The 12,048-nt window shown below is 47.7% G+C and overlaps 1 protein-coding gene across 6 annotated transcripts in view; it reads right to left on the bottom strand.

Moving 5' to 3' along the window:
* Nucleotides 1-12,048, bottom strand: part of TLN2 (talin 2) — a 414,657-nt gene that overhangs the window by 54,365 nt on the left and 348,244 nt on the right. For all 6 annotated transcript variants that reach the window (XM_036034328.1, XM_028507760.2, XM_036034319.1 and 3 more), the window contains 3 exons: nt 10,789-10,935; nt 6,567-6,668; nt 3,978-4,097 (listed from right to left, as the gene is read on the bottom strand). In XM_036034328.1, the coding sequence (XP_035890221.1) occupies nt 3,978-4,097; nt 6,567-6,668; nt 10,789-10,935 (369 nt within the window). The remainder of the gene's footprint in view (nt 1-3,977; nt 4,098-6,566; nt 6,669-10,788; nt 10,936-12,048) is intronic.

Raw genomic sequence — 12,048 nt, 5'->3', positions numbered from 1 at the left:
GGGAACGTGCAGGAGGGGTGTGGTATTACAAAGGCCAAGCTGAAATCAGCTTCACTCAGTCATTTTCATAGGCTGAAGGTAACGAAGGGTTCTCAGGGACCACACCCCGGCCCCACTCCTGCTCTCAGCCCTGCAGCCATGTGGGCCCCATGGGAAGCAGAAAGGGCCACGGACCTCGCCTCCAGCCCGGCCCTGCCCTGGCCACTGGACTCACTGGGAGACCCTGCCAACCTCCTGGGGCCTTCATTCCTCCCCGGCGACACAGGACACTCTCTGCCATGCCCACTTCTTGGGGCGGATGGACGACCCCATGAAAGGTAGGCGTGAAATCATGAAGCAGAAAGTGCCATGCAAATGGTCACTGTTGGGAAAAGGGGCAGCTTGGTGCGGCAGAAAGAGCAAGGGTTGCCCGACAAAGCTGGGTTCGAGTCCTGACTGCCCCACAGTTACTTCTTAACTTCCTCGAAACTTTACTTATTCCAAAACGTGTGTAAAGTGGATTTAACACTGTGGCAGCTGTGTGGCCTGGGCCAATGTAACCGAGTTCTGAGCCTCGTTTGCTAATCTGTGAAGTGGAGAGGAGCTCACAAGTGCCCGGCATGTGCAGGAGAGGGTGCACCGGGCGGCAGAGCGCCTGACCGGCCTTGGGCTTGGTGAGCAGTTCACACCCTCTCTGCTCTTCTCCAGAGGGTCCTCAGTGAAAGAGGACGAGAGAATCAACACACCAACCAAGCAATCGTCTACTCGACTGTACTTCCGCAGAACGTTTTGTGATGCCAGAGGACCATCTACAAAGGGAATCCATTTTAAAGACTGTATTCCAACAGATAAGGGCTTTAAACACGCTAAGTTTCTCAAAGCAACACTAAACTTCTCAGCACATGTGGCCGGCCCCCAGCGTGAGCCGGCTCACAACCAATGCTTATTACAAAGAAACGTTGTTCAAAGACATTAAACGTGGGGTTTTAAATGGGCCGCTTTAGTAAAGCATGACTTGAACCTCAAGGAAATCCCTCCATTCCCTCCTTGCCCAAATAAAAGTAAAAGGGAGAAGACTGTCTCCAGGTTTTGCGCCTTGAGGGAAATTAGGAGCCTGGTCTTCCTGGGGTTTTGGATCAAATTTCAATTGGAGGGAGTCAAGAAATGCTCATCATCTTTACTGCTTAAAAACTATACGAAATGTACAGGTTTTTTCTCAGGCTTTAGAAACACTCACATCTGAAAGTGGGTGAAATACACCGTCCCTGGGAGGACCTGTGAAAGTCGAACAGACAACGATGGGTGTTATCTGCCGAACTTCAGTTTCTTCTTAGACAGAAAAATGGGAGGAACAAATAGTGTGCAGAACAGAAGCCGGGCATCACTCTCTGAGCTACAGAAAGTGTGTCTTGGAGTGGAAAGTTTGGAGGGTTTCACAGCAGACACCCATCTCCTGGGTGTGGGGCATGCGGGGGAAGGGCTCTGGTGCCGGCCACAGGCTCTGGACAAGAACATTCCCGCCAGCTCGCAGCTCCCTCGGAAACAGAGCTGCAGTCACTCAATCTTCTCCCCGGCATTTACCCTCAGGAGCCGCAGCTCACAGGATCTGCATTTCTTCCCCTCTTTTTTAAAAGAGAAAACTGATCTTAAATTGCCAAGTTGCCAGGGGGTTTAAACTTTTCTGAAGAAAGAAATGTTCACAGTGATGTTAACACAAGTTTCAACTTTCCACAGAAAAATAAGCAAGATAAAGCTCCTGCTCGATGTCCAGAGAGCAGAGCTGGGACTTTTCCTGTAACTGTCACATTCTGGAAGAGACCGAAACTCGGACTCGTCTCAGCAGATGGCAGGGCTGCAGCGAGGGGAGCAGCCTCGTGTTTGCCCGGAACATAAACATTTTCACATGCTGTGGTGCGGGGCCCTCCTGGGTACACAAGTAATTCCACCGTCTTGGAATAAAAAACTACATTGCTTCAGGGATCTCCCAACCTTCTCAGTTTTCCCCCAAATATCTGTCTGGCAAACGCACACAAAGAATTTTCCTTTCCAAGTCACGGGTAATTCTATATTCTCTCTGCCCCTTTTCCCTCCAGGTCGCACTGCTCGTGTCTGGAATGTAAAATACATCTCAAGATGTAACGGAGAAAAGGGAGAATCTTAATGAAAACATCAGCTGCTACAAATGCAGGGCCAATGACTAAAATTAACTAGTTGTGCTTTTAACAACACATTTTCTTCCCTGGCTGCTTGGGCGATATTTCATCTTGTGCTTCAGCGGTCTGCGCTGCAATAGGATAAGCCGCTCGCTTCGCCCGTGGGATGGAATGCAGATGTGGGAAGGGCTCCGGCAGATTACTGGGTCTCCACTCAGTAACTCAGGCAGGCCGGCATTTCAACGAACCACGGCAGATGGCTGTTGATTCCACTTTTAAAGATTTCTGGAGAAAAAGCAAGTCCCAACCCCTCTGCAATCACAGTCTCTTTTAGTTTTAATCTCCCTGCAAAGCCAAATGCTTCTACCCTTTGTCCAACCAAGCTTTTCCTTCCTGTGACCTAAGTTCCCTTACACTTGTTTATGAAATGCCAGATGATCGGTCTACTTTTCAAAAAAATAAAAGATGGACCTGTGTCCAGACCCAACAGAACCCTGATGTGGGTCTGTGAGCACTTTTCGTTCTTGGTGGTGACTTCACAGACTCATTGAGTACAGAATTATTCATGCTGCAGCTTAAATGCTCAATCATTCTAAAAATCTCGGGATGCAGGCACTGTTAGACACTGAAGTCATCCATGCTGGATATATATGTACGCAAGTACATATATATGGTGCTCCTGTTCACATGCACTGCCACAGCGTACGTTAGAAAGTGGTTTTTGTCTCGGGTCTTCGTTTCTGTAGTATCTCTGGGAGCCTTTGTGAAGACATGCTTATCCCTGGCTCCCAGGAGCAACAGCAGCCCCGAGTAACTTGGGGACATTGAGTGTCACCACAGGGAGAAGGGAAGACCGGTCACAACCTTCTGCCTCGACAGCCCAGTTCATGTAGGGATGTGGTGAACAGGGTTTGTGCCCGATAAACAGCTTGCTACATTTCATGGAGAGTAGTTACCTTCACCTCCCCAATGTCTCCACAATCCAGCCCATTATTTTTTATTTCAGACTGAGCTCTCTCTCTAAGGAGCCATGTAGGAGCTGGGACTGAGCCCTTTCTGTGTGTTAACACTGATACACATGTAACAGGCACCCCCGGGCTCCATCTGCCCGGGGTGCTTCCCAGAGGGACACTCGATCCCTCAGGGGTTTCAGAGATGGGAACTCTTAGAAAGTGGCCTCTGGGACCAAACTTTGGCTGTGTTAAGACTCTCAGGGGTGCAGGCATTCTGAGCAAAGTCTGTGTTGGCCACTAAGGAAAGTGGGTTTAGGGGAGGCGGGTGGATGATGAAGAGAAGTTTGTAGGAGGATGGGGATAGGGATCTGGGCCAGCTCTGAGAAAGTCACGAAAAATATCTGGGTAGGACTTTGTTACATGAAAGTAGGCAACCCAGTGACTCTCAAGAGAGGGGCAGCGAAACCCCACACTTTGGTGAGCCTTTGACAAACATAAAAATAATTCAGGGAAATGTGCTAGCCAGGAGTGGGGCACAAAAGGAAGGTGGCAGTGGGTGTTCTGCCCTTGGCATCCCATGATGTGCCAGGGGACAGGGGACCTGGTAGAACATCGTAAAGAGTCCTTCTTCTGAAAGCCCACCTCCTCAGATGGCCCCAAACTCAGCCAGGTGGCCTCAGAAAGGACAGTGAGCCTCGCACACAGCCTGGGGCCACTGGCCCTAAACCTGGGAGCTGGCAGCAAAGCAGCAGGAACCAGGCCTGGTTCTGGCTATGGGGCTGGGGTCTTCTGGAATAGTGGAGCTAAGCTACGGAGAATCCCCCCTCCACCCCTGGAGTGGGCACCAGCGTGGGTTGGCTCCTTAATAAAATAGGGGCTTAAGGTGGCAGACCTCCTCTGGTTCCGCCGTGGCTGCAGCCATCTGGCCCTGGAGAGCCAGGTGCCCATAGTCACTGGTCATTTGTGAAGCCAGTCCTCCCAACTCCTCCGGGTTAGTAACCGACTTAGTCATCTGGAAAAAGAAAACAAGCAAGACACAAAACACACACAAAGAAAAGCATGAGAATCATGTGTTAATACCTTTGGAAGCCAAAGGACTTCATTCACTTTTAAGCTTTTGGCTCGCATTTGGGGTTGGACACAGGAGGGGGCAGTTCAAGCGAAGCCCATGCTGCATCGCACACAACAGGCCAGGGCCCCTCTCAGGCCAGCGGGCCCTGGCCCAGCCCGTGGGCAACATGCTGGGCTGGGGCCAGACAGCGTGGAGGCCACCCTCAGGGTCCACCCTGGGAGGTGAGAGCGACAGCCCAGCCAGCCCCACCCTGTGGGTCAGTCACCAGAGGAGGTGCCCCAGGAAAAGCCTGGGGGACACCTGTGCAGTGCACATGCCCGGTCACACACTCCTGCAAAGGGTTCTTCTGGTCTCCAGGGACCCAGAAGTGGGTCCCACTCAGACAGACAGGACGTGAGGACAGGGCTGATAAAGACTTCTCGTGACTGGGAAGGGATGGATACAACACAAGCTCTGGGGGAAGAAATTTACAGAGAACACAGCTTCGTGGTGAATGTGTGCCAAAGCAGGACAAGGTGTTGGCTCCAAACTGAGTTAAGGGTATACCACACCCTAAATGGTCTAGAACTACCCTTTCATTATCAAGGTATTCTGTACTTCCCCCGTTTCACAGAAAAACTTACCTCCGTTCACCCCACCTAGCTAACATTCCACTTTGGTTTCCTCTTCCTCCGACAAGCAAGCCTTAGTTCTCACAGCTGCAGTTTTAACCTCCGCCCAGAGAGCGATCCTGGTCCCTCTTGGGTATGAGGCTTCCCACCTGCCTCACCTCTTCTCTTGCTCTGATGAAATTATTTTCTCTCTCTCTTTGCAGCATTTGAAGACCTTGATTTTAAAGGGTTTTTAAAAAAACCCCTTTAAACGACTCTCCATCCACTGAGGCGGGATGGACTGTACAGCCATGTTGACCAGGAAGTGCCAAGACTTCAGGCCGAGGCGTGGGGCCCCAAGAAATGCATGCCGAACCCCAAGGAAGTGAGGCAGTCCCAAGAGCTGCTTCATTTGAGCCCTGCCACGCGGAGCATGATGATGCTGGGGTGCCCCGATGTGGTGAAGCAGGACTCTAGCCAACTCCGGGCCCAGGCCAGTTATCTATCCCAGGAGTGGCAATGCAGCTGAGGCCAGGCTCCATGAGTACACGGACACCAAGGGTCAAGACAGGCTGGCCGAGAATCTAGCCTGGGAGACATTCCAGAAACACCCTGAGGCCACTCAAAATGCCCGCATCTTCTGCTGCACTGTGTTCCTGCTCCGAGGAGTCCGCACTGCCGGGTGGCCTGACTCGATCTGGGACCTGCCCCCGAGCAGAGCCGGCCGGGCCCCGCTCCAGCCTTTCCCAGTCACTGAGATGGGCACTGTTCCTCCCGCCCTCCCAGCCCAAATCTTTTTCAACAACAAGAAGCCTGGCACAGTCACAGAGTTTCTAAGAATGAGCAGCAGCAGCAGCCAGGGAAGCCTTTGTGGTCCAAGCTCAACCTCTAGTGGACACAGGACTGCATGACAAAACTGTCCAGACAGGCGACGGGCCTGATGGGCAGGAACCGTGCCATGGCTCGGCCCGGGCCCTGCAGCTGGGAAGGCTGCTGGACCGTTTGACTCGGCTTCTGCGGCAGCATCAAAGAGGCACCTTTCAAAATTCTGTCCCGGGCCACCTGAACCTACAAAAGTTGAGTGGAACTTTCCTACTAGCACTCCTGTTAATTCCTTGAGGACACCTTTTGTCATCTTTTATACAACTTTTTAACATATCGGGATAGCATCCACTGTCTCTCAATGTCATTTATAGCTAAACATCCATATAATACAATTATGACTGCATTACATTTTAGGAAAAAAAAGGTTACCTCTAAAAGTGACATGCCTCCTATTGCCAGGATTTATTTATTTATTTATTTATTTTTAAATTTTATTTAAAGTATTGTTGCAGTATAATTTCAGGATTTTTTAAACCCATAACTGTGCTGTTTCATTTTGCCTGAAAGACTGGCAATCTTATTGTTCAAGTATTATAATTTGATTTGTCAATCTATGTTTTATCCCCAAATGTCTTCTCTTATACTATAACTTTAATCTTTACAAACACCTCAAGTCCTTTGTGAGGCGAATAGGATTTTTTTTCTTTCTCTGCAACTCCCAACTGATTTCCCCCTTGATTCTCATTTTCTCTCCTTCTTTTGCTCCCCTGTCCTCACACCCAGGTCTCAGCCATCTCCACTTCTCTCTCGGCGGACTGTGGCTTGCAGACCCCAGGCCGCTACAGAGACTACAGATAAAGGACAGAAGCTGGGGCCCAGGAGGAACTAGAAACACCAACTAATCTCTCCAACGCAGAGCCAGGAACTGAAGACTCAGTGCTGGAGTGGACAAAAGGGCACCGACAGTGGGCGAGGCAGTTCTTTTTCTTCTTACCATTTCCTGAGCTGTTACCGCAATGGCTTTAGAGTATTTGACCACAGTCGTCTGATAGTCAACAAATGTTCCCTTTGGTTCTGGAGGCGTGCCATCATCCAGCTGGAGGAGAGAAAAAGAACCCAGAGGTCATAAGAGGACAGTTGAAATGCAGACTGTATGTATTGGAATTAGGAATTTTAGAACTGGAGAGGCCCTCAGGGTTTCTTTGGCCCAGAGTTACCAGAATCCCATGCCTTTTGCAATGAGGACTTGGCATTCGGGGTACATAGGCAAGCCCACCATTGCCTGAGAGGGAGTAGGGGGCCTTTCCAGAAGAATGATGTTTTAGCCAAGTCTTACCAAGGAGAGGAGTCTGTTGCATGTATAAGGTGGGGAAGGTGTCCCAAGGGCAGGGAATGGCATCCAAACGTATAAAGGTGGGAGTAAGCTGGGCAGTGGTAGGGAGGCACAGTGATGGGAATAGCTGGGAGAGGAGGCAGAATGTATATCACAAAGGGCTCCCCCAGATGTCTCTACCCCAGAATGCTCACTTCTGATCTGAGCTGAGAAGGAAGAAATTGGAAGCACCAGATGTAATTTGTTACTCATCTGACTCTAAGCACAACAGGAATTGAGAGAAGGGTGAGATCACCATGGGGCGGAAGAGCTAGAGAAGTGGTACAATGGCTGCTCCTTAAAGGGTTATCTTGGGATACACTGGTTCAGAAGATGTGTATTCAAGACCCGGTTCCAGGGCTTGTGAATAGGTCTCAAGTTGGGTCTCTGAGTCTCAGGTCCTTCGCTGGAAACTGAAACTTCCAAGCATCAGAAGGTCAACTGAGATCATACCCGGTCAAGAGTTATATGAAGGAAGAGGAGATGATGACCATGATAATGAAGAAGATGACAAGAGTGATGTTAATGCCAGTGATGATCATGATGAAGAAAAAGGCAACTTGTCTTCACCACCACATCATCGTTACTGTCACCACTGGTTGCTGAATGACAACAGGAGAGAAGACAAGGTGAATATAGATAAAGGAAGACTAAGAACAGTGAGCAGTGGGGGCTGTTGAGAGTGGTGGGAATGAAGCTGGATCTGTTTAGTGAACAACCTTGCCCTGGCTGGTGTGGCTCAGCAGACTGTCAGCCTGCGAACCAAAGGGTTGCCAGTTCGATTCCCAGTCAGGGCACATCTCTGGGTTGCAGGCCAGGTTCCCAGTTGAGGGTGTGCAATCTCTCCCACATGGATGTTTCTCTCCCTGTTTTTCTCCCTCCCTCCCCTGTCTCTAAAAGTAAATAAATAAAATCTTTAAAAAAGAAAGAAAACCCTTGAAATCATGAGAAAAATGGTGGCAATGGGGTTAGGCAGTGACATATGTGAGAAGATCTCTTTGGCAGCTCTGCCAGGTAGCTTGTAGTCAGGGAAGAGACAAGAGGCCAAGAAGGCAATGAGAAGAATGTTAGATGCAGTCTTCAATAAGAGCTACCCCCCACACGCAGGCATAAGCTGCAATGCGAATGGAAGGAACATATTGTAGTAGCCTACATGTGATGATGGGTGTGCTTGGCCTGGGATGTAACTTCCACCAAACCATCAGCACAAACTCCAGGCTATGTTTGTTTTCTTAGGTTTCTTTATCAGGGAGATAGATGCTGCCAAATATCTTCACCACACTGTGGGAGCCTTGCGGGTCAGATGAGGACTGAGTTGTGGGCTCATACACTGAGTCTACAGTGACTGTATCTTCTTAATATCAGGAGATGTGCTGACAGCCTTCATATGAGATGTGGCGTGGTTGCAAACACTCCAGAATTCTGGGGTTAAAGGGAAGCTTAGAACACAGGGGCCACTGGCCACCGGGATGAACCTTCTTCCAGTTTGAGACAGTGAGAAAAGGAAGAACAAAAGGGTGAATTTAAAATTTTTTTCAAATTTAGCTGAAAGGACTTTCCTTTATTCTGAGACTATAGCCTTCCTACTGTTTTTGATGTTAACATAATCTTTTATGAGACAGTAGTGATGTAGATAGCAGTGTTTTTGTTTTATTTCTTTAGCTTCTTTTCTTACCCTACCTCCTCCCCAGCCAAAACCCCCCACACCAAACAAAGAAAAGATACTGAGTCACAAAATCCCAAAGGTTGAGAACCAATGTCATTGAGTGGGAAAACCAAGGGTCAGAGAGCTTGAGTGATTTGTCTACAGTCACCCATGGAGCTGATTACTTCCTATTGGTTTATTAGTCCCTAAACCTTCTGGGGCCTCACTGACAGAGAGAGAATCTCAAGAAGAGTCTCCATAGCAGAAGCCTCAAAAGTGTCAAGAACTGCATCCAAGTTAGAATCAACATAGGGCACATTCACATGTTTCTGCCAGTAACTGTCTCTGAGAATTTTAGACAATGATTCTAAAAATAGATTGGTTAAAAATAGATTTTAAACCAAATAACAGGCTCAGAAAATGCCAGATTTCTAATGCCTTGCTGCTTCGGGAGAGGCTCAAAGGACCTGAGGTACCAGTGAACAGAGAGTCCCAGCGTGGGCATGTGGGGTGGGCTGCACAAAGGGATGATGGGAAAGAGGCATTGAATGGTACACCTTGGGTGTCAGGTCTGGGTAGGTGAGAATTTAGGGGTATCAATGAGAACCCAAATGAATACTTTACAAAACCAAGAAGGGGAAAAAACTTTTGTTCCTGTGGCAGTTCCTAATTATTGCTCCCAGGTGAGTCCCACTCACTTCCCAGCCCTTCCGAAAGAACCTATACCGCTGACATGAGCTTGTATGAGAGCTGCTTTCCTTACTGAATCTACTGCAGCATGCAGAGCTCAACGGTGGTCAAGAAAGGACTTCAGGAACCTGACTTTCATCGTCCAGGGATTTATGAGACTCTTCTCTATTACTACAGTGACTGTGAAAAACCTCTTTTTCACAGAAGAAAAAGATTATCATTTGGGTTTCTAATTTGTACTGAGAAACCTTGAGAACCACTATTTACTATCCTCAGTAGACACAGACTTATTTTCAAAGCTCTGGTATTCTGGTGTCCTGAAAACAAAACAAATCCACTGAGACTCATTCTAGGGCCTTGAAAAAGAGGGGGCATCTCACTCACTTTCTGCCAAACTGTCCACACTGGCGGCATCAGAAGCCCACAGCGGAAATTACTGGAATGCTTTGACAAGGCGAAGGCTGGAGTCTGGAGTCTGGAGAGGGAGCCCCAGCAGCTCTGCCCGGCTTGTGACTTCATCAGTCTGATAATGACTGCATAATGTTTAAAGGGATTCATCCTAATTATAGTTTCAGGCTATCATCTCTTTATGGAGATATGAACCCACCAATCTACTCTAAATTAGCAATTAAAGACTGCTTATTATCCTGAAAAATTATAAGAGTGTATTCACAATCTGACAATGGATGTTTCAAAACACAGATGATGTCTAAAATTCTTGGCTATGCTATCATGGGATAGCAATTAGATGTTTATGAACAATTGTTAATTCTAATGAATGTCAAACTGACATGACTAATGAGGATTCTGTGGGGGAAGGAGCCAAAGATACAGAGTTAAAACTGGCTCTAGTCACATATCCTACTGACAGAGCTCAACGATGGGTCACTAGGAGGGAAAGGATGCTGATGGTGTCTTCTGTATCCACTGCCTCCAAGAGTTCACTGAGGGCTTCTGTGCATACTACTTCAGTGGTTCCTGCATCTGGCTAGATTTACAAATCTGAAGAGCTTTTAAAAAATACAAATACCATTACCTAGCTTCCACCCCACAGAGATTTCAGCGGAGTAGAGCTGGGGGAGGGCCCAGGAATGTGCATTGTGAAATGACCCCAGATTCCAAAGTAGTCATGCCAAAGACCAGCACTTGGGAATCACTTCATTATTTCATTTCAGAGTTTGTTCCCTACAACAACTCTCTGAGGTAGACAGCAGAGGTAGATTAGTATTTCAATTTTATAAGTGAAGTAACCAATGATATCTTCTGCATCTCCATTTTCCCATATGTAGAACTGGAAGAAAGGGTACAACTGGCTTACCACAGTGATCAATGAGCAATGACGAATGAATATGTTGGACAGGAGATAGTGCATCTGTACAGTAATTAAAACCCTCAAGAAAAGGGAAAAGGTGCTCTTGAGAGAAAAGCACCCAGGAACCAAGTCTGAGGGAAACCTTGGAGGAAACAGGTTCGGTGTGGGGGAGGTAGTTTTGTGGAGCCCAGACCCACCTTGCTCATAGCTTCTGCGATGGCGTCGACCATGCCTCCCACCAGCCCCACTTCACTGGCGGCTTCGTTCAGCGTCACCATGATGTCATCCACAGCCTCCTTCATGAGCTGCGCGGCCTCTGTGATGGCATCGTGGGTGTGCTGCGCCTGAGAAGGGAAGTGGGGGAAGAAGATGGTGAAATGTTCCCTTAAGCAGAAACATGGTGCTCAGGCTCTTAAGAACCACTTCACTGCTTGTAAGAATAACCCGCAAAAGCAGAGTACAAAACTATATCCCCATTATGGTACATAGCAATGTATATTCTGTATCTTTCCTTTCCTTTATTAACTTTGTACATTGGCTTTAAAAATAAACAAGAATCAGAAAAACAAACAGGAAAAAGACCTCTTTATAATGCAAATGAAAAATAAAACTGCAATATTAAGTAGCATCTTATGACACGACTAATTATGTTACTATGTTTGTAGTGTAGAGAATGCCACAGATTTCCAAATATACAAGTTGACATATTTGATTAAAAAATAAAAAGCTCATATAAAGGAAAAACGTGTCCACATCAAATGTACTTCTCTTCAAATTCCCTTCAAATTCCCTTTCTACAAGTAAAATTGCTTTATGGAAATGTAAGTACATACAGGAGACATAAATCTGTAGAAGACCAAGAGGTTTTGGAACTAATTACATTGCCAGGAGGTTGGAGGAATGAATGAGGCAAGTCCTGCAGGAACAGATGCTCTGCAGGCAAAGCCATGGGCGTTCATGAGTTCCCCTAGATAGTACCTTGGAGATGCTTTAACTGCAGGTGTTTAACCTGTGTGTCAAGCACATAGTAGGAGCTAGATAAGTGAAGGAATGAAAAGGATGAAACAGTGATGAGTGCTAGGCTCTCTGAAAGGTACCTCAAATGGTAGCAAGATACAGGGGCAAGAGCCAAGGTCCTGGGGTGGGAGGTGGTGGTCAGGAAAACCTTGGTTCTAGTTCTGGCTCCACTGTTAACTAGCTAAGTGGCCCTGAGCTTGGCTTCCTAAGCAAAATAGGAATTATAATAATGCTATGCAGTGGAATTCTGATGAGATTATATGGTGCAGACCCCTTATCATTTCTAACAAGAGTGGTTTAGTTGGGGTCTGTGCCCATAACTGGGAAGTCTGACCTAATCAGGCAGTGAGCATCAGAGCCGCGCTGCACCTGGGCACTGCAAGTGGTGGCTGTGGTTGCCCAGGCCAACTCTCAATGGGAGGCAACCCTTCAAAAAGGTC

The sequence above is a fragment of the Phyllostomus discolor genome, chromosome 1 (genome assembly GCF_004126475.2).
Source record: "Phyllostomus discolor isolate MPI-MPIP mPhyDis1 chromosome 1, mPhyDis1.pri.v3, whole genome shotgun sequence".
Lineage (NCBI taxonomy): Eukaryota > Metazoa > Chordata > Mammalia > Chiroptera > Phyllostomidae > Phyllostomus > Phyllostomus discolor.
Note: the sequence above shows the minus strand (reverse complement) of the source record. Positions and strands in the feature narration are given on the sequence as shown.